The sequence below is a fragment of the Hylobates moloch genome, unplaced genomic scaffold (assembly GCF_009828535.3).
Source record: "Hylobates moloch isolate HMO894 unplaced genomic scaffold, HMol_V3 SCAFFOLD_21, whole genome shotgun sequence".
In the NCBI taxonomy this organism is placed as follows: domain Eukaryota; kingdom Metazoa; phylum Chordata; class Mammalia; order Primates; family Hylobatidae; genus Hylobates; species Hylobates moloch.
This window is the reverse complement of record NW_026652296.1, coordinates 47,527,142-47,549,505: the sequence shown is the minus strand read 5'-3', so window position 1 is coordinate 47,549,505 and position 22,364 is coordinate 47,527,142. Positions and strand designations below refer to the sequence as shown.

The 22,364-nt window shown below is 37.6% G+C and overlaps 2 protein-coding genes across 14 annotated transcripts in view; one reads left to right on the top strand and one right to left on the bottom strand.

The window, feature by feature from the left end:
- ESF1 (ESF1 nucleolar pre-rRNA processing protein homolog) overlaps nucleotides 1-21,914 on the bottom strand; it is a 90,800-nt gene extending 68,886 nt beyond the window's left edge. Inside the window, exons 1-8 of one of the 4 annotated variants that reach the window (XM_032142163.2) lie at nucleotides 21,824-21,914; nucleotides 19,473-20,151; nucleotides 12,868-13,265; nucleotides 12,151-12,264; nucleotides 9,828-9,928; nucleotides 8,650-8,802; nucleotides 6,904-7,018; nucleotides 3,876-4,023 (exon numbers count right to left, since the gene is read on the bottom strand). In XM_032142163.2, the coding sequence (XP_031998054.1) occupies nucleotides 3,876-4,023; nucleotides 6,904-7,018; nucleotides 8,650-8,802; nucleotides 9,828-9,928; nucleotides 12,151-12,264; nucleotides 12,868-13,265; nucleotides 19,473-20,109 (1,666 nt within the window). In that variant the 5' untranslated portion in view covers nucleotides 20,110-20,151; nucleotides 21,824-21,914. Of the gene's footprint in view, nucleotides 1-3,875; nucleotides 4,024-6,903; nucleotides 7,019-8,649; nucleotides 8,803-9,827; nucleotides 9,929-12,150; nucleotides 12,265-12,867; nucleotides 13,266-19,472; nucleotides 20,152-21,303; nucleotides 21,404-21,609; nucleotides 21,630-21,823 lie in introns of those variants that run through there. The other 3 variants (XM_032142165.2, XM_058432836.1, XM_032142164.3) reach the window with 3 other exon arrangements.
- NDUFAF5 (NADH:ubiquinone oxidoreductase complex assembly factor 5) overlaps nucleotides 20,636-22,364 on the top strand; it is a 33,889-nt gene continuing 32,160 nt past the window's right edge. For 8 of the 10 annotated variants that reach the window (XR_009211451.1, XR_009211449.1, XR_009211450.1 and 5 more), the window contains exon 1: nucleotides 22,028-22,267. Coding sequence is in view for 6 of the 10 variants with exons in the window: in XM_058432837.1 (XP_058288820.1) it covers nucleotides 22,046-22,267 (222 nt within the window). In the remaining 4 variants the exon portion in view is untranslated. Of the gene's footprint in view, nucleotides 20,781-22,004; nucleotides 22,268-22,364 lie in introns of those variants that run through there. The other 2 variants (XM_058432842.1, XM_058432841.1) reach the window with 2 other exon arrangements.

Below are 22,364 nucleotides of genomic sequence, written 5' to 3'. Positions count from 1 at the left end.
TTTTGAGAGAGTCTCGCTCTGTCGCCCAGGCTGGAGTGCAGTGGTGCGATCTCAGCTCACTGCGAGCTCTGCCTCCCAGGTTCATGCCATTCTCCTGCCTCAGCCTCCCGAGTAGCTGGGACTACAGGCGCCTGCCACCAAGCCTGGCTAATTTTTTTGTATTTTTAGTAGAGACGGGGTTTCACCATGTTAGCCAGGATGGTCTCGATCTCCTGACCTCATGATCCGCCTGCCTCGGCCTCCCAAAGTGCTGGGATTACAGGCGTGAGCTGCCATGCCCGGCCTATTTATTAAAGTTTTAAGAAATAAAAATATAAGATACAAGGTACATCATTTCAGTCTTTCCAACCATAAGCCTGGTATTATTAGATCCTCATTTCACAGCTATGGAAGAAAGATATAGGGGGTTTAGTAAACCTAACCTATGTACGGTGAAGTTAGGATTTGAAACTAGCAGAGCCCAAGCTCTTAACAAGAATGTATTAACAAATTAATGCTTATTTATTTACAATATTAGCTGCCCTAATGTCAAAAATGTCATTTAAAAATTTAGTTTGGTTCTCCCAAAACAGAAATCTATTTGAACAACTTGTATCCAATCTTCACAAGTGTACATAAAAAGTTATCTTTTTTCCTTTATCTTACAGCTGATAGTGAAGAAACACTATCCAGAATTTTCAGAAAAGTTCTAAATGCCCATAAAGGCATACAAGTAAAAAAGAAATACTGATAAATCATTATGTCTTTCTCCACATCTGTGAAGGGAAAAGACATAGATAGAGGAAAATTGAAAAGAGGACTCAGCTGTTCTGTGAACAATAAAAAATAAAATGGTCATCCTGTTATTTGGAATGCCAAAAAAATTAACAAGCATCAGCCACTAAGGCCTTTAAAAAACTGTGAGGCCCTTTGCGCCCAACTTAACTCCCATTGCAAATACACATTTTCAAAGAGTATTAAATACTTAAGCAATTATGTGGTTGTATTAACATGAGATGTCTGAACAAAGAAACCAGAATGATTAAACATAATTTTCCATACTGTTAAAGAGTAGTATTTTACGAAAAGCTTAGAAAAATGAAGCAGCATCTTCAGGAGTCTAAAAGAAACAATCATAGGCCAATCATGGGATCTTGGAAACTCAAGGTTTAATGGCACTATGGTCATACTAAAGAAGCATTTTAGGATTTAATTAATTTGACATTTAGGCTATAAAAATAATACATATACAAAAAGAAAAAAGCTATGAAAAATGTTAAGCTACAAATTAAAGAATATTCATTCTTGCTAATTTAAAATACTTTTATCTATGTTTAACATTTATGGGTTCTTCACTTTCTGTCAGCATTAAATCTCTTACTCATAATTTTTCATGTTTGGCAATTCTTCTATTAGATAAGAAGAATGAAGATGTGAAGGTATTAGGCAGATAGTCAACCAAAAGTTGACATGAAATTACAACCTGGCAACCAGTTTCCAAACAGAGACAGATCAAATACAGGGAAAAAGGGTTTTGGGGCTTTATTTCTACAAAGTGAGCTATTTTAAGCAAAGAGCATTTACATTTAAAAGTACAGTTGATTCTTGAACAACATGGAGGTTAGAGGCACCAACCCCAGGCACAGTCGAAAATCCACATGTATCTTGATTCTCCTAATAGTCTACTGTGCAGTGGAAGCCTTACAAATAATACAGTCAGTTAACAAATATTTTGTATGTTATATGTATTATACACTGTATTCTCATAATAAACTACAGAAAATAAAACATTGCTAAGAAAATCATAAGGAAGATAAACGTTATTTCCTACGCATTACATGGAAGTGGATCATTGTAAAGGTCTTCATCCTCACTGTCATCATCACACTGGGTAGGCTGAGGAGGAGCAGGAAGAGGGGTTGGCCTTATAGTTTCAGGGGTGGCAAACGCAGAAGAAAACCCATGTATAAGTGAACCCACACAGTTCAAACCCGTGTTGTTCAAGAGTCGACTGTACACCATTAATCATTTCAAACATTTAAAAAAAAAAAAAAAACAAAGGCCAGGCACAGAGGCTCACACCTGTAATCCCAGCACTTTGGGAAGCTGAGGCAGGTGGATCACTTGAGGTCAGGAGTTCGAGACCAGCCTGGCCAACATGGTGAAACCCCATCTCTACTAAAAACACAAAAATTACCTGGGCATGGTGGTGGGCACCCGCAGTCCCAGCTACTTGGGAGGCTGAGCCATGAGAATCGCTTGAACCCAGGAGGAAGAGATTACAGTGAGCCCAGATTATACCACTACACTCCAGCCTGGGTGACAGAGCAGTACTCCATCTCAAAAAACAAAAACAACTTGAATAAAGATAAAGATAATTTGAGAACTTCTTAACAGCAAGCTAGGTACTTCAGACTAACCCTTTCACTGAAGACATTAAGTTGGAATTAAGTTGGATTAAGTATTATTTTATAAAGCTTCAACCAGGTTAAGAAAAGAAAGAAAAGTTTCAAAGAACTGTCAAGTTAGAGAAGACTTACTATGTCAAAAACAACAAGGGAATATTAGACAGATGACTCCAGGGTAAAGACCTGTTTTGCTCTGAGATCATTTCCTGTTTCCTGATCCAGAGAACAAAGAGCTATGAAAGTCAACTGTGGTTTTAGCAGCCTTTCAGGACCAAGAAGACAAAAGTTAAATGCCAAACAAAAGAGGGAATTTCAATTAGTACCCTGACATTAAGCAGCCACCCAGAGGGATATACTCCCAGGGAAATGGTCAATCTGAAGTAAACCAGCCCTCATGCAGACTTTAATAATCCGCAGAAGCCAGGGAACCTAAGCCTTAACATTTGGAGAAATGTGGTTCTAAACCAACCAAAGTAAATTAAAGTTTTCTCTGATCAAAGATAACCCTAACTTCAAATATCAAAGTAACACACAAAATTAACTAGGCACACAAATAAACAAGAGAAAAATACCTTGTAAAATAAGACACCAACCTGAAAATACATGAAATATTAAAACAGAGACTATGAGTAAAAAATATAAAAAGTGGTATTTCTGACTTGAGAAATAGCCAAATACAACCTCCATAAGTAAAAAATATAATAACCAAGATTAAGAACTGAATGGAGAGGTCTATCAGCAGATTTAACACTGCTGAAAAGACAGTTAGTGATCTGGAAGATAGGTCAGAAGAAAATATCCACAACGCAGTACAGAGACAACAGATTAAAAATTTAACAGTAAAGATAGGCAAGATATAATGAAGAGATCTAACATGTATTTAGTTGATGTCCTAAAAGGATAAATAAACAACATCTGCAAACATAATGGCTAAGAATATTCCAAAACTGATGAAAGATAGCACTCCACAAATAAATGGAACCCAACAACAAACCTCAAGTCCCACAAACAAAAATAAATCTACTCTTATACTTATCATAGTAAAATGCAGAAAGGCAAAAAGAAAGGGAAAACTCTGAAAGCAGTCAAAGGAATAATTATAGAAACAGAGAGTCTACTTTTTAACTAGTTGAAAAAATGGAATGTAAAAATATTTAATCAATCTAAATGATGCTCTTATTTTTAAAAAGGCAAATGAGGGGGGATGCCTAAAAGATTGCTTTACTGGTTTACTAAGAAACTGCGCAACCATATGCATTAGGACAAGTCTAGAAGGCCATGTTTGGTTAGGTCAGGGTTTTAAACAAAGTGTTTATAGTTAAAGAAATTCAGGCAAAGAAAATTATTTTTTAAAAAAAATAAATCACTATCTACAGGTATATATAATACTGTGCATGTGAGCATATTTGCAGACAGAATTTGGCATTCCCTGTAAAGCTACTGCCAAAGACCTATGTCCATTAATGGTCACTGAAAGATTAACAATACCTTGTAGCTCCTCTTCTGTCTCCTCTTCATCTTCACTAGAGGAAGCTAAGTAGGCTTGAAAATCCATGTCCAAAAGCTCTTCCTTTTTAAACTTCCTGTTGAGCATTGTAATTCTTTCATGATCAGTCTCATCCCAAGTGATTTCCACCTTTCACCAACAAATAAGAAAAAATAACACACGAAAATGGAAATGTCAACTTAAACTTGTTAAAGAATATATACTATTAACCTGGATGTTTAACAGTAAGTTAAAAAGTTAAGACACATTAAAACAAATACATGAATGATATGATTAATAAATAGTATCCTATTTGTGAAAATGGAACCATTTCTATTAACTTGTACCTCCTCCCAATTCTCTGCTATCTACAGGATACTCCATTACTGACAGTAAAAATTAACCAGTGTATAAATTAATTATGGCGAAAAAAAACTAAGAAAATGTACTGGTAAAAGAGTTAACATTATGGGCCAGGCATGGTGGCTCACACTTGTAATCCCAACACTTTGGGAGGCCAAGGCGGGTGGATCACCTGAGGTCAGGAGTTCAAGACCAGCCTGGCCAACATGGTGAAACCCCGTCTCTACACGAAAAATTAGCCGGGCGTGGTAGCAGGTGCCTGTAACCCCAGCTACTCGGGAGGCTGAGGCAGGAGAATCAGGAGGCCTGTAATCCCAGCTACTCGGGAGGCAGAGGTTGCAGTGAGCTGAGATCATGCCATTGCACTCCAGCCTGGGCAACAAGAGCAAAACTCTATCTCAAAAAAAAAAAAAAAAAAAAAAAAAAAAAGGTTAACATGAATCAGTGAAAACATGTTTTTTCACCTGAAATTCTAAGATTTCAGGAGATCTGCAAACTATATAAAATCTGTTGCTAAAACAACACGATCTCAGTGGGGTCCATTTTAAAAAAAGATTAAGAACCACTGATGAGAAAAGCATCTATTAGTTGGAAGTAGTTTAAACCTCCATGATACATGAATTCATCTATGACATGACTGATGCTCCTGTCCTGCACATAGCCCCTATTCTCATATAAGGCCCTGCCAGATATTTTATCTTCATCATAGGGTAGATTCCACGTCCATTTTAAGAGATCCTTAAAATCTCTGCCACCTGTCTCAGAAATTCCAGCTAGTCAGAGGATTCAGAAATGATCCCTATTCTGACAATTAAGCCTGAGCTGATAACCACCAAACCACTGTTGGAACTAGGACAGATGTTGATGATACAGCCAGGACTCAGGAACTCTACACTGGCTGGCTGGACAGGCTGGCCCTGATCATTATGTTGGTCCTGAAAATAACATGACTTTAATTTCATGTCACTGAATTTTTTAGACTTTGCTTACTAGGTAATGGTAGAGTTTTACTACATTGACTAACTAAGCAATGCCATACAGTGCCCACCACGGCATAGCAGGTGACAGACAGATACAGCTACTCTCTCTGCTACCAGTCCCTCCTCAGAGAAGCACGATGATTTATCACACAGGAAAAGCAGAGGGAAGCTATTGTGGCTATTGCAGAGTACAGCTGTGGACAGAAAGGTTATTGGGAGAAAGAAAAGGGAGAAGGGAGGCCAAGGCGGGTGGATCACCAGAGGTCAGGAGTTCAAGATCGGCCTGACTAACATGGTGAAACCCCATCTGTACTAAATATACAAAATTAGCTGGGCATGGTGGTGTGCCCCTGTAATCCCAGCTACTCGGGAGGCTGAGGCAGGAGAATCACTTGAACCTGGGAGGCAGAGGTTGCAGTGGGCCAGGATTGCACTACCGTACTCCAGCCTAGGCAACAGAGTGAGACTCAGTCTCCAAAAAAAGAAAAAACAAAAGAAAAGGGAGAAGGAGCCAGGCGCAGTGGCTCACACCTATAATCCCAGCACTTTGGGAGGTGGAGGGGGGCGGATCACCTGAGCTCAGGAGTTCCAGACCAGCCTGGCCAACATGGTGAAACCCAATCTCTACTAAAAATACAAAAATTAGCCGGGTGTGGTGGCACACACCTGTAATCCCAGCTACCAAGGAGGCTGTGGCAGAAGAATCACTTGAACCCAGGAGGCAGAGGTTGCAGTGAGCAGAGATAGCGCCACTGCACTCCAGCCTGGGCGACAGAGCAAGACTCTGTCTCAAAAAAAAAAAAAAAAAAAAAAAAAAGGAAAAAAAGAAAAGGGAGAAGGTAGTCGCCTAAGTAATAAACTATTTCAACAGACAAAAACCTTTTGGCTATTTGTTACTAAGCATTAATGTGACATCTATTATACCTTAATTATTCCATATCAATTCTTTTTACAGTTTTGAATCATCTGCAGAAAAAAGTACTCCTATTTAAAATTTTCACTAGTTTTGTTTAACTGCACTGGGAGGTAATTTATTATCCACTTCCCCTTATTCCCTAGGATATTAATAACTGATGTATTAGAGTGTATAGGAAAGACAGAAGAGTGTATAGGAAAGACAGAAGAGTGTACAGGAAAGACAAAAGAGAAAAAAGAAACATCAGCAGGTAACTGACACAGGCTTAAATGCGTAACAAGAATCTGAAAATAGGTTCACAGATATGGTAGAGGCAGACACGCTTGTGTCTCATTTCTATCTGTACCCATGCATTAAAATTTTGAATACTTTGAGGCTGGGAGCAGTGGCTCACGACACCTGTAATCCCAGCACTTTGGGAAGCCAAGGCGGCCTCACTTGAGGTCAGGAGTTCAAGACCAGCCTGGTCAACATGGCGAAACACTGTCCCTAGTAAAAACACAAAAATTAGCCAGGTGTAGTGGTACACACCTGTAATCCCAGCTACTTGGGCAGCTGAGGCACGAGAATTGCTTCAACCTGTGAGGCAGGTTACAGTGAGTCGAGATCATACCACTGCATTCCAGCCTGGGTGAGAGAGCGAGACTCTCTCTCAAGAAAAAATAGTAACAAAAAAATTAATACTTTCCAATTTTAAAGATGCTATAATATACAAAATCTCTTCATAAAGCAATAGAGTCCAGCTACATATTTTTTAAAGTTAAGAAATACCGTTGATGTTCCCATTGCAGCAGATGTGAAATATTTTGGTTTATATGCTGTTAAATTCACTTCTGAGGCTACATCCTTAGGCTCATCATCAAAAGTAATATCATCTGGTATAAACCTAAGAAGTAAAGAAAAAAAATTTATTTAAACATACGCTGCAGTGATAAACAACCACAGTTTAGATTCTCATCTAATTAGTTGTAGTTTATACATACATACATATAACTTTCTAAAAGACACACGTTTAAGAGAATGTTAGACATAACCTTTGTATATTTCTGAATGAATTCATCTTTGCATAAATTTCTGAAATTCATAAGCTATAACTCTATAATTCCACTAAATTTAAAAGAATGCTGTATAGACAGAAATCCTGCATTAGGAGTCAGTTAATGAGTCAGGTGCAAGCACATGTGGGTCCCTCACATTTCAAAAAGATCCAGACTTCTGACAGTGCAATCATTGACTACATGTTTTTGTTGTTGTTTTTAGAGAGAGGGTCTTGCTCCATCACCCAGGTTGGAGGGCCATGGCATAATCATGGCTCACTGAAGTCTCAACGGCCTGGGCGCAAGCAATCCTCTACAGGTGTGCGCCAACATGCCCGGCTAATTTTTACTTTTAAAATTTTTTGTAGAGGCCGGGCGCGGTGGCTCATGCCAGTAATCCCAGCACTTTGGGAGGCCAAGGCAGGCGGATCACGAGGTCAGGAGATGGAGACCATCCTGGCTAACACAGTGAAACCCGGTCTCTACTAAAAATACAAAAAAATTAGCCAGGCGTGGTGGCGGGTGCCTGTAGTCCCAGCTCCTCGGGAGGCTGAGGCAGGAGAATGGCATGAACCCGGGAGGCGGAGCTTGCAGTGAGCCGAGATCGTGCCACTGCACTCCAGCCTGGGCGAGAGCGAGATTCCGTCTCAAAAAAAAAAATTTTTTTTGTAGAGACAGGGTCTCACTATGTCGCCCAGGCTGGTCTTGAACTCCTGGATTCAAGCGATCTTCCCGCCTAGGCCTCCCAAAGTGCTGGGATTATAGGCATGAGCTAGTATGCCCAGCTGGCTATATTGTATTTTGAAGATCAAATGTAATTATTAATGGGTAAGCATTGTGAATACAAAGTATCATATACATGAGGTGTCACTGAAAACAAGGGAAAGCTTAAGGTTGATTCTTACAATTTCCTAATTGTACATTTAGCCATTTACATTTAGAGCAGTGTTGTCCAACAGAACTCTCTGTGACAAGGGCAATGTTTTATATATGCTCTGTCCAAAATGTAACCATTAATTATTTGAAATATGACTATGCAACTTAATTTTAAATTTTATTTAACTAAAATAACCAAATATGACTTAGTGGCTACTATACTGGATAGCACGGATCTAGAGATAACAATCTGTTTTCCAATTCCTCTGCCCCTTCCTCCATGCATTTTTAAAAGTTAACTTCATCTGGTTCCTAGCTCTAAAAAGCAGTTGCAAGGAAATATTATTGTGTAAGGTACACCATCTTAAAAACAGAGCCAATATGTCTGAAAGGACAAAGATGTGGGGATGATTCATACATAATACTTTAGCATTTTCTTTTTTGTTTTCTTTCTTAGGAGTGATGTTCCATGGGATAGAGTTAACCCAAAAGCAAAAAAAACATTTTAGAATATAAAACAGAGATCACTACCAGTTCAAATATTTTACTTCCTATAATCATGTTGTACTAAAAGATTAAATTGGTAATACATACACTGGATTACCTTAGATCTATGAAAGAACAACTACTTTCAAATTCCAGGCCATCACAATCCTCATAAATTTTACTAGCTGTTTCCGGAGAATCACAGTCTACTACCGCATAATAGTACTTCAGTCGTTTGAATTGATAATCTCTCAATTTTTCTCTAGACGTCCTAAAGTGGGAAAAACTTATTAAGCATACTTATACAGAAACACAAAAATTTCCCTTTAAAAAATAAATGTAATTCTTTCAAGAAAAACATATTACAAGCTGGCCTTCATACCAAGCCATCTTTCCTTCATGACTTTGCCTTCATAAACATTAAATACTTAAGCTCAACTTATTATTCTCACAAGGTACAGATATTTGGATTGGAATTTGGTATCTAGGAAAGGAGAGTGTGGGAATTACATGTGCTTATCTATAATTTAACTCACAGAATAGTTACTTTGCTATCACATACTGCCTCCTCAAGTAAAACCAGTAAAGATAATTCTATTATAAAATATGCTAGAAAAGCATTAGCTAAAAGACATTTCTGATCTTGCAGAATGTTTGCTTAAGAGTCTGTAAGTTTGATTTTGCTTAACTACAACACATTCTTTTTTTTTTTTTTTTTTAAGGTTCCACACAAAGCATTGCTACAACACATTCTTTGAAGGTCTTCATCTGCTCTCTCCTGTCACTAATCTATTTAACCTTCATTTTCATTAAGTGCAAATATAGCTCCACCTAGTGGCTTAAAAACTATCTTAAATTATTTTCTATATTGTACCATGATGATAAAAAAAGTTTTATTATTCTTTCACTTTTCTATTTGATTCTCAAATAAGAAAAAATTATATAATTTGAAGGCAAACAGCTTCAATGATGTCTCAAAAAAAAAGCAAAATGTACTAATTCAGAGCATTAGAGACTGAAAGAATTCAAAAGAACTCCAAGTCAGTTTAATCATGAAATGTTTTTCAAAAACTGCAATAATTACTTTCATGAATACAGAAATAGAAATATACACAAACAAAAATCTTCTTGGAATAATGTACCACTTTTAATAGACTTTAAATCTGTTTTGCAACCTGTTTTAACCATGAATGGCACAAGTATAAACTTTGGTGTTAACTATTAAGGTGACCAGAATTCTGAACTAATGACATGAATTTACGAGGTTTAGTTTTATGTTCTACAGTGATTTAATACCAGTCTTTTTCTGGGGCATCTTCAGGAATACTTAATAGCTCTACTGGTCCTTGAACTTGCTCTTCCTTCATCCTCTCCTTTCCAAATTCTGAAGGATATATCTAAACAGAAAAAAACAGGATCAATGTAATTTGTACAATACTTTACACAAATATCTAGACCTGTCGAAGTCAGGAACTCTAAAAGTCACAACTTGACTCAATGAAAACAGCAACGGTGACTCACTTCCAAATTCACTATAGGAAGCTAGAGCATCTTCAGAAATTTTATTTAAAAATAGATCACTTTGGCTAGAGACTAACAGATACGAGGCTTGGAAACAAAAATAGAGTATCTCCTCCACATACCACCTGGGACAAGATGGTTCCGAGACCCAAATGAAAAATCAAAAGCAAAACAAGATGCTAAGCTCAAGGAAATCTGAGTATAAACACACACATGAAAAATGACTGAATTAGTTTACATGAAATACAGAAAAATAAACATATAATGAAAATCAATTTTGTAATAACCAACTTATCTCTGTCATACCATTTATCCAGTGCTTTCTTTTAAAGAAATAGATCAGAACTGACGACAACCTTATATAGATTAGGTACAGTCTCGATATAAGAAAAAGGATTCACTCTCACCAGGTGTGGTATTTTCTAAAATCTTGCCTACTTTAAGAGTCAAGAAATAATTGTATTAATGACATTGTTTTATACTACTAGGCTTAATATACATTTGTTAATGAATACATGCTTTTTTAAACTGTGTGAAATACGCAATTTATCAACAAGATGATCCAAGTTTTTCTTACTAACTTGAATTGTATATATATACGCAATAGGTTTAATATGTAAGTTTATAATATATATGTAGTCACATCTTTTGATTCTTTTTTTTTCCTCTTTTCTAAGTCTAGAAATTCTTACTATTGCCTAAAACACAGGTTTTTTAAATTGTTTCTTTGGCTTGACTTTTATTTTTTTTTTCCTTTGCTTCATCTAGAGTTTCACTGGAGCTATTAGGAGGTGAAGATCTGAACCAAGTTCTCTATCCAATGACTTGTTCATTTGTCCAAATATTCAAGCAGCCTATTTTGATCTAAGTTATCATATGAACTCTTTCTATCTATTCTGTTCTACCAATTTGTCCCATTTTTACCCAAACCTGTCAACCCCCATAGCATCATGAAATGTTTAGATATCGTAACTTGTAGGGTGAGTTTTTACACTTGATCTTAGCCAAAAGGCTGAGAAGCGACAGGGTGAGTTTTTATATTAGCATGATTTCTCAAAAGTTTATTAGCTACTCTTAATTTGTTTATTCTTTTAGATGATTATTGGTATCCTTTTTCTTAACTTTGACTTGAACTGGGATTTTGATCAAAATTACCCTAGAACAGTAGACATAACATCTTTAAATATTTAAACAGAATAATACAGGTTGAGCATCCCAAATCCCAAATCCAAAATGCTCCAAAATTTCAAACTTTTTGACTGTCAACATAAGGTTCAAAGGAAATGCTCATTGGAGCATTTCAGATTTTGGAATTGCGATGCTCAACCAGTAAGTATATATAATGCAATTTTATTTCAAAATCTGAAATTCTAAACACTTCTGATCTCAAGCATTTTGGATAAGGGAGGCTCAATCTCTAATAATGATTGAGGGCAGGGCTATTGCAGGCACTACACTAAATACTTAGTTCAAGCTCCTTTATACTTACTCCTTACAATCACCAATACTATTGTTATATCCATTTGGATATATTGGAAAGATGTAAACATATTTGAGAGATTAATTAAGTGTCCAGGATCACATAACACTTACGAGAATCAAGATTTGAACCCAGATCTGTAATAATGCAAAGCCTGGATTCTTCATCATTAGGTTGGCTTGAAATATGGTGTTCTCAAATTTATCAAGTGTTACAGTTTACTTCACATAGGTCATTTGTGTTTATTAAGGTAATTTCCAAGGACTTTATGTGGTTTTATTTCTAGTATAATTAGATTTTTTTTTCCTTAATTGGCCAGTGTTAGCAATAAGGAATGCAATTTATTGTTAAAAACACTTTTTATACCCTGTCCCTTTACTGAGCTTTTATTTCTTTGGGTTTCTAATGTGTAAACAATCATATAACCTATCAATAATAATAATTTCACCCCTTCCTTTCTAACATTTATACCTGTTACAAAGTTTCACACTCAATTGTATTGGACAACTTCCACAGTATTTTCCTAAAAAGGAAAACTATGGCCAAAAAAAGAAAAAAAAATCAGATTTAACTTAAAATGCCTAGAAATATTTATTTCAAAATGAAATCAATTCTTACCTTGACAGAAAATATTACACCTCCTTTGGGTTTAAATGAATTGAACAGAGCCAGCAAATCTTTTGCCTTTAATCTATCCCAGTCCATGTTACAAACTGCTAATCGACGTGTAATCTGAGAAATGAAAACAATCAAATAGTACATAATCCATATCATTCTCAATACTTGAAAAATAAAGATTCTAAAAATGTAATGCCTTCTGTCCCCTATGCTCTGAAATTAACAGTACGGTAGTTATCTAAGCGTAATTCAGTATATAAAAGAGAACTTCAAATGAGCCAAACAATAGTAAAACTGTAACAGATAAGTACTTTCTCTTACTTGGTTCTTAATTCTTAAATCAGAACATGATCATGAGCTGATTTTTTAACTACCAAGTTTGTTAAGCTATTTTGCCATGCATGCATGAGTAAGGAAGTTGAGTATGTTACCCTGCAACATTTCTATGGGGTGCCGTACAAACAGAAATACAAACTACTAGCTAAAACAAGTATTAAAAATTTCATGCAACTTTTAATTATTTATGTAGAGCCTCTTCCTTATCTGCTTGGACGTCTTCTAGTTCATATAATTATATTCCATATCAAATTTTAATCAGAATAATCAAGAATACTATTATCAATAAGCTTTTCCCACTTAATGACATCAATTCTACCACCCATAAAAGCTGCTTGTACTGTGTTTTTCACAAATAATCTTGTTTATTCAAAAGGTTACCTCATCAGCACGAGGAGCATCTTTATCTAATTCTCTCCAAGCATGCTCAAAACCAGATTCTTCTGGAAACAAATCTGCCATATCATCTTCATCTTCAGAACTAGTTTCTATATTTCCTTTACCCCTTGCAAGATCAGGGCCACTGTCACTTTCATCATCATCCTCACTATCCTCATCTTCATCCTCCTCTTCATCTTCATCCTCATCTTCATCATCACTTCCATCATCATCATCACCTGAAGCTCTACCAACACCTGTAATTTCATTTTCAGATTCCTCACCACTTCTTATTTCACTAATGCTTTCTGAATCTTCCTCCAGAGCATCTTTGTCAAACATTTCACCATCTGTTGAGTTTTCATAACCATCACTGTCTCTTGTCATTATGGGTGGAACCACTGCAAAATGTTAAAGGGGAAAGAAATTAAGAAAAGATATATGCTGAATTAAACTGAATCCAAATTATCTTGACATCAACTCCAGTAAAAATATAACTTTTACGAAACACAGTAAAGGCAAATATAAATTCAGTAAATGCTTAGTCAATTTTTATGATAGAAATCCTAACCATAACTTCTATGAAACAGAGTAAAGGAAAATACACTTAACCAGGTTATTTAATGGAAATCCTAACACGTGCTCACATCATGCAAGTAGATCCAGACATTCATTCAATACTTAAGTGTGCCTGCTATGTGCTAAGTGCTCAATATAAAACAGTTGGCAAAAGAGAAGCAAACAGTGCTCTCAATGAAACTTCTAGCTGAGTGAAAAGAATACATGGATATCAAATAAAATCAATATACAGGAAAAGTTAAAATCACAACAAAGATATCCAAGAAAGAATGTTTTCTAAGGGGATTTAATGGGGTCCCTAAGTGAGTGATAACTGAGCTGTTACTTGAAGGATGAACAGGAGTTAAATAGTCAAAGTTAGACTAATACATGGAAATTTGTTTGAAACAGCAAGGAAGGTACCTGTAAAAATCTGCCAATAGGAAAAAGCCAACAATCATGTCCAGATCACAGCACGGAATCAAGTAACAAATGGAAATGAAGAGTTAAGTAAAGGCCAAGCTATCTAAAAACCATATAGAGAGCTTGGACTTTTTCATAAAAGCAATGGGAAGACACTGCTGTTTTCAAAAAAGAGGATGTCATCTTCTTTTGGATACTGTCATCCTCAGACTTGCATATTGAGGAGATCACCTTGACTATACTGTAGAAAACTGACTGGGGAACGTAAAGAACAGATGTGAATATAGTAAAGGTAGTACAGTACAAAAAGCAAGAAAGGAAGGTAGCACTAAGTTGGGTGGCAGTATGTATGCAGAGAAGTACATGGATTTCAGAGTCAGTCAGGAAGTGAAACCAATAATAATTACCGACTGGAGATTTGACATGGGGACTAGGAGTTTTGGAAGTGTCAAAGATGGGTCATAGCTTCTTAGCTTTCAGAGCCAGTTAGCTAAGAAGATGGACAGATGAAAAGGGAACACTGGAAATGAACTAGTTTGTTTGGTGGAGGGAAATCATGAGTTCAGTTTTGAATATGTTGAATACGAAGTGCCACTCAGTCATCTAAAAGAAAGTATCAATAATAAGAGTGTACAGCTCAGAGAAGTCTGAGTTGGAGATCAGTGACTCATTCATATGTAGTTGACAACAGAAGCTGTGATGTGGATGAGATCACCTATAAAGACAGAGAAATAATATTTATAATTTTTCTGCCCGGTCTTGAACTTTGTAATCAACTGTCATGATTAGCAATACACCAAGATTAAAAGACTGTTTTTGCTTAAGATGGAAATTCTAGTCCTCACAACTCTGAAAGGGTTCATTTCCTACTTCTAAAGCAATCACAAGCTTCTATCTATTGGGTGTGTACATATATCTTACATGTTTTATTCATCTTTAAGTTGGAGCTTATGTTTCTGCTTACAGGCTCTACGTTTGGAAAATTAAAAGCAAATTTAAAAGTTTAAGATTTAGAATGAAATTGGAACTAATTTTCTCTTGGTCCTATAATCTTATAATAGTCATTCACTGATCAAATATTTACTGAGTATCTACTACATACAAAGAATTGAGCTAGGATAACGGAAAAGAGAGAAGATTTGTAACATGATCTCATGCTCTTGATGGATTCATAAATAAAAGGTAACCGTTTACTGATTTATAAATCTATGTTCTCAATCACCACACAGTGAGAAACATCTAAATTTGCCTGCAGAGAGGTATTTATAAAAAGGCTTCACAAAGATACAACTTGACCTAACTGAATGAAAAGGCATCTTGTTAGAAGGAAAAGCAGGAAATGGGCTTTTATGTTACCACCACAACTAAGCAGGGATTAATAAAAATAACTAGCCAATAGAAGTGAAAAGCGCCAAAATGAAAGCACTGTCACAGGTTCTATATATGAGATCCGAAAAACACAACATTGAAAGTTACTATGAGGTAAGCAGAATTTACTTTTAAGCAACAAGCTTAGAAATAACATCTTACAGACCCAGTCTATCTAGTATTACAATATTTCTCAACTGTCAGTCATTATACCATTTTCATGATTTTTGAATATCATTGATTTTTATTAAATTGAATTTTTAAAAAGTTAGTTTTGCTCTAAACAATATTCCTAAAGTCACAGAAGTGATAGGGTAATTACATTGTTTTCTAAGATGTTGACATAGTAAATAACTATTAATATTTTAGAAGTTTGAGTATCATCAAAAATCTTCTCACTTATGACAATGGTATACATACCACACTGTGGGTTATATAATAATAAAGTGTTGCGTAAGAGACTTAAAGAGGTCTTCTATTTTAGTGTTTTTAACAATATCAACTGCATTCAGAGTATTTATTCATTCAATAAGTATCTGCAGCTGAGCACAGCTGCTCACGCCTGTAATCCCATCACATTAGGAGGCCAAGATGGGAGGATCTTGAGCCCAGGAGTTTGAGACAAGCCTGGGCACAATGGCAAAACTCGGTCTCTACAAAAATACAAAAATTAGCCAGGCATGGTGGGGTGCACCTGTGGTCCCAGTGACTCGGAAGGCTGAGGTGGGAGAATCACCTGAGCCCAGGAAGTTGAGGCTGCAGTGAGCTGTGATTACACCACTGCACTCCAGCCTGGGCAGCAGAGCAAGACCTTGTCTCCAAAAATAAAAATAAAAAAATTAAAAACCCCAAAAAGTATCTGCTTAGAGCCCACAATGTACACAACCTCGTGCAAGATAATGTGGGGTTACACAAATATAAATGTCTCTATTCCTAGACAGTATTGCTCTAGCAGTGACTGTAAACATTACTACTTATCCAGCTACTTCAAAAAAAAAAAAAAAAAGAAAACCTGCTTTACCATTTTCCCCCAATTATAAACATAATGAATGATCATTACAAACCAAAAAAAGTTAGGAAAATATGGTTAATAAATAAAACAAAGGTGACTAGTATAGTAATAAATAAAACAAACGTGACTAGTAGTAATTTTTCATTCAAAGATAACTGGTTATTTTAGTATACAACCATATCCCTAAATTTGTTTTCTGTAATTTAAACACTAATTTTTTTTAAATAACTGGTCATATCATTATTTTGTAACCTATTTTTAAAACTTCATAGATCATAGATGTTTGCATATATTTAATTAATCCCTTAATGATTTGTTACCATTTTATTTTAATTTCTATTTCTATTTTTATTTTTTGAGACAGGGTCTTGCTCCGTTGCCCAGGCTGGAGTGCAGTGGCACGATCTTGGCTCACTGCAACCTCCACCTCCTGGGTTCAAGTGATTCTCGTGCCTCAGCCTCCCAAGTAGCTGCGATTACAGTAGTGCACCACTATGCCCAGCTAATTTTTGTATTTTTGGTAGAGACCGGGTTTTGCCATGTTGGCTAGGCTGGTCTCAAACTCCTGACCTCAAGCAATCCGCCCGCCTCGGATTGCTTATAATCCACTCCCAAAGTGCTGGGATTATAAAGGTGAGCCACTGTGCCCAGCCAGTTACCACTTTATTTTTAAAATAATGCTGCAATGCACATTCTTTGCACACATCCAATTATTTATGTAAAATAGATTTTGATGAGTGCAAATGCTGGGCATGAACATTTTATAATGACAAATATCACACTGCAAGTCCTCACATCACCTTTACTTCACAGCACTTAAAAAGTCCCTTGCACACAGTAATTGCTGTAATAACTGATGAACAGATAATGAACAGAAGATTATATATGGAGCCACGTAATCCTTATTTATGAATAATGCCTTTCCTAGACTATGGAACCAACAAAATTACTGCAAATAACGTAGTGGGGTAGAAGGAGTCAGAAGACTTGAGTTGCAGTTCCAGGTCTGCATGTCCTTACATAAGTCACTTTAATCTTGTTCGCTGATACAGTCTTATTGCTCAAGGTAACTAAGAAAATTAAATGAGAAAAGATATGTAAAAAGAGTCTGTAAAATCAATCTAAAGGATTATACAGCTATGTTATATTAATTCAGTGCCCCAAATGAAGTGGATGCTAGACTAACTCACTAATTCAGCATCAAATCAACTTTGCTGCTGGTCCCATTCCAATCTTACTCTTCAATTTTAGTAACCGGATACCTATCCTTTCTTCCCACACCTCAAGAGGTCTGCTGCCTGGTTCCACTACAAATGTAAAATGGGATACCACCACTGACTCCCTAGTCCCTGCTATCCAGAATTCACTCCACTGCCTGATACTTTCTAACTTCCCAGTGTGATCTCTGCCTATCAAGACCTCTTGGCCTATCAAGACCTCTCGGCCTATCAAGACCCCTCCTTGGATCCTGTAATCACAGGTCTGGTTCATTTGAACTACCACTGGTTTTCAGTTACATCTTCAACTATCAGCAACATCAGCACTCAAATTGCTTGCTGCTGGAGGTGACACAAAATTTTAGTAAGTTTAGTAAACACGTAACACAAATTAGAGCCAGCTGTCTCTCACCTAGTTCCAAACAATCATTTCTAGCTGCTACTCATTTTGGCCCTTCAAGACCTTACTATCTAATCAAATGCGACTACTGACCTCTTCTGAACATGCCCAATCCCATCTTTGCTCAAAAAGTTCTTTCCACGTAGAACACTCTGGTCCTCAAACTTAAATTTTTCCACACCCCAAAGTAGTGCGTCCCCTGTGAATTTTTCTGATTACCACATCTTCAGTGACTTCCTCCTCCAGATTTCCATGGCTTTCTGCTAAACATATTTTATGGCACTTACTATTATTCTATTTTGTATTATGGTTCTGACTTTCTTCTACTTTAGATCTGCATTGTCCAATATGGTAGCCAGTAGTCACATGTGGTAACTGAGCACTTGAAATGCATTTTGCCTAACTTGACATTAATATGAAAATAGTGTTAGTATGAAATGAGTAGAAAATGGAATGTAAAATATACATTGACTTTTATGTTGATTACCTATTGAAATAATTTTGATATATTGGGTTACATAAAATATATTATTTAAAATAATTTTACCTGTTTCATCTTACTTTTTAATGTGGTTACTAGAAAATCCAAAATTATGTATTTCTACTGGACAATGTTGCTTTAGACAGGGGCCACTGCACAAAGTTTAGCAGGCTGTTATCCGCACAGGGGCATTTATAAAAGGACAAGAAGGGCTAAAATCAAGGCCATCCTACACTCACCAAGCCATGCACTCTGGAGGGGGCTGTGTCTGCTCAGGGGCAAAAAATCTGTTGCTTCAAAGGCGCCATCTCTTCACCAAAGTGTGACCCCTGGGAGCTCTGTGTGTCCAGAGAGCATGGCTTTTTCTAATTTGCATAAAGGCATCATATAAGCTAGCAACAGCCCTGAGATGGGTGACGATGCCTTACTCATATTCTGTCTGCCACATACTAGTGGCAAAGCAGCTGAACAAATTAATGAATGAGTTGTATTTACCCTCTTATTTTATTTTTGAGACAGAGTCCTACTTACCCTATTTTACTTTTGAGACAGAGTCTTGCTCTGTCAGCCAGTCTGGAGTGCAGTGGTGCAATCTCAGCTTATTGCAACCTCTGCCTCCCAGGTTCAAGCAATTGTCCTGCCTCAGCCTCCCGAATAGCTGGGACTACAGGTGTGCGCCACCATGCCTGGCTATTTTTTGTATTTTTAGTAGAGATGGGGTTTCACCATGTTGGCCAGGCTGGTCTTGAACTCCTGACCTCAAGTGATCTGCCCGCCTTGGCCTGCCAAAGTGCTGGGATTACAGGCGTGAGCCATCGTGCCTGGCCTACTTACCCTCTTTAGACACATCTCTTCTTATCATGTGATGACATATAACACTTTATCTGGTTAGAGAATATAGTTCTCACTAAGGCTCACCACTAATCAAAATCACTGTTTAACTTCAGGATTCAAATTTTCATGTCTGTCTTCTAGCACCACATCAAAAATTAATAACCACTGCATATTTCTTTTATAGCTTTGTATTTCCAGATAAGCATTTGACCATTCGATAATACTATGAAAATATTAATGTGTTTACATTTTTGAAAGATCAGTATAAAAATAAATAATGTAACACCCAAGAATCTCTAATTTTTTCCAACCTACCTGATTGCATTTTTCTTCTTGTCTTAGAACACTTGATCCTGGGAGATTTCACAATTTCAGACGTGCCTGAGTCTAATGTCCTTCGTTTTTCTTCGAGGGAAGAGTCTGTAGTATGTTGAACAATGTTTTTTTTCTCTTTCTTACTTTTTCTTGTAAATTCTTTGCTATCCTTCTTCGGACTTACGTTTGAATCTATCTTAAATTTACATGAGGTTTTCATTTTTTTAATTCCTACAGAATTATCTAAATCAGTTTTATTTTCAGAACTCTTGTGATTAGCCTTCTTGGTTTCTTTCTTTTTCTCAACTAGATTTTTTGAATCGATTTCTTTTTTAGTCTGGGTTATTTTCTTCTTTGTTTTCTTTTGACTCAATGCTTTACTATCTTCATCAGAGAGATCGGAATCAGAATCTGAAAGGTCGTAAAAACGTTTCAAATCCTCTGTAGTGCTATGGCTAATGGGGCGCCCTCTTTTATCCACGGCATAGTTCAACTTGAACTTCTTGTCATGAAACATGGCTCGAAATCTCTTGTCAATTTTGACTTTTCGATCCTTTTCTGGCATTTCCCAAAATCTCGGGTCCTTTGCAACCCGTCTAAACCGCTGGTCGCTCATTATTTCTTGTTTGGATGACATTTTTAATTCTTAATCTTACCAAATGCTTGAAGAAAACAAATACTGAAAAATAAAACAAATGTTTTAATGGTAATAATGGTTAGTACTATAATTAAATGTTTTAAAACACATTAGTTCACAATATATTCTAAGTTATATGTACATAAAATAGAGGTAACAAGTCTAATTTCATCTCTCCAACTTATTCTGGGTCACATGCAAAAAAGCAGAAACATACCAAAATATCCGCTTTCCATTACAGATCATTTAGAGAAATAAACTTAAGGTAGACAAAGCAGAATCCCAGGGCTTTATGGAGGGGAACAAATGTTTATTCGTCCATTGTTCTCACTTAGAATTTCTATTTGTATACCAGTATGTGTTACTAATTGAAAGCAAACGTAGTTAAGATTCCCTAAGCCGAGTGCGGTGGCTCACCAGCACTTTCGGAGGCCAAGGCGGGCGGATCACTTGAGCCCAGGAGTTCAGGACCAGCCTGGGTAACATGGTGAAACCCCACAAGAAATACAAAAATGAGCCCGGCATGGTGGCGCGCGCCTGTAGTCCCAGCTACTCTGGAGGCTGAGGCAAGAGGATCACTTCCACCTGGGAGGTCTTGGCTAGAGTGAGCCTAATGGCACTACAGCACACCAGCTGGGGCAACAGAGTGAGACCCTGTCTACCAAAAAAAAGTAAGTAAGAAAGATTCCCTAGCCTCCGTTGGCCTCATTTGTTTCTTCACATTCTGGTCTCATTTTCCTTACTTCTTATCTCCGGCTATTGCCAACAAACAGCCTTTAGTTCTGTAAGACTAGCATCCTAACTAAACAGACCAAACTCAACTCAGGTTTAGCTAACAAAGTTTCCTCTTTAAATCCGATCATCCTTCAAAAGTAATAAGTTTAAAAATAAATAAAAAGTAAATTTGAGTCTCCAGGTAAAGTCTCACACCAGTTAATAAATATCACTTCTTTCTATAATATCTTATTCTACAAGTGAAGGCCCAAATGAGCTCATCCCCCCAAAACATACTAGAACATATACATATGTGTGTATAAATTAATACTGTTCCCTTGTGAAAAGTCTCTAATGGTTTAGCATCTCTGGATGGGAATTTTGCAAAGAGCCAAAAGTCGTTGATTATTAAGCGCAAAAAAAAAGATTAAAAGGGCAGTATTTCTTATTTATAAATCAAGTCCTTTTAATTATACTAACCAGGAAAAAATGAAAGCTATCGCTGGTGCATGTACACATTTTTCGATGTATTACAGCACTTAACTCTCCGAGCAATCTTACGAGGTAGGTACCACCTCAACCAGGAGAAGTAATGCATGTATTGCAAATGTTTAGAACGAAAGCACTCGTTATATGTCAGATAATCCGAGAGAAGGGAAGGCGACCGGACCTCACTTCCGACACGCGCCCGCATCCCCGCAGCCCACTCTCCCCTTCTGCCCGCTCTCTAATTCGGAGAACACAGGGCTGGCCCCTGAACTAGGGTCTCCTTGCCACCTCCCGTACCGCAGGGGGGCAGCTAACAGACTGATTCGAGAAGCGACTCTGAAAAGGATCGATGAAGTCTGAAGAATGAGGCCGAAAAAGGCTCAGGAGGAAGGGGCAAAACCCCTCGCAGATCCGAAAGACATCCTGTTAGAGACTAGTTCTTTCCTCGCGCCACACATACACGCTCTTGAGCCCTTCAACTCGAGCTCAACTCCAGCCCATACCCACTCACCGTCCGGAGTCCTTCCCAAGCCTCACGTGGGGCTCACACCCACAATCCTGCGCGTGACGCTCCGCCGTAATGGCAAGCGAACTAGGCCAAACTACTTGCACGTTCCCTCTAAGAAGATCTTTGTCACAAAAGCCGCGCTGGCGCATGCGCACAAAAAGTCACAAAAAAGCCGCGCTGGCGCATGCGCACAAAAAGCGCCGGCAACTGGGGTCGCAGCTGGAGATGCAGCGGCCGGCAGGGCTTTGGCGCTTATGTCCGCGACCTTGGGCGGCGAGGGTCCCAGCGGAGAATCTTGGCCGTAGGGAAGTCACCTCTGGTGTCTCTCCCCGCGGCAGCACCTCGCCCAGAACCCTGAATATCTTCGATCGGGATTTGAAAAGGAAACAGAAGAACTGGGCGGCCCGGCAGCCCGAGCCGACGAAGTTTGACTACCTGAAGGAGGAGGTGAGCCCGCGGGGCGGGTGGGCGGGCGATGCGGAGGCTTGTTTTCCTCTCCGCTAGTTCCAGCTAGGCCCCGAGCTCACCCCACCTCGCCGTCTGA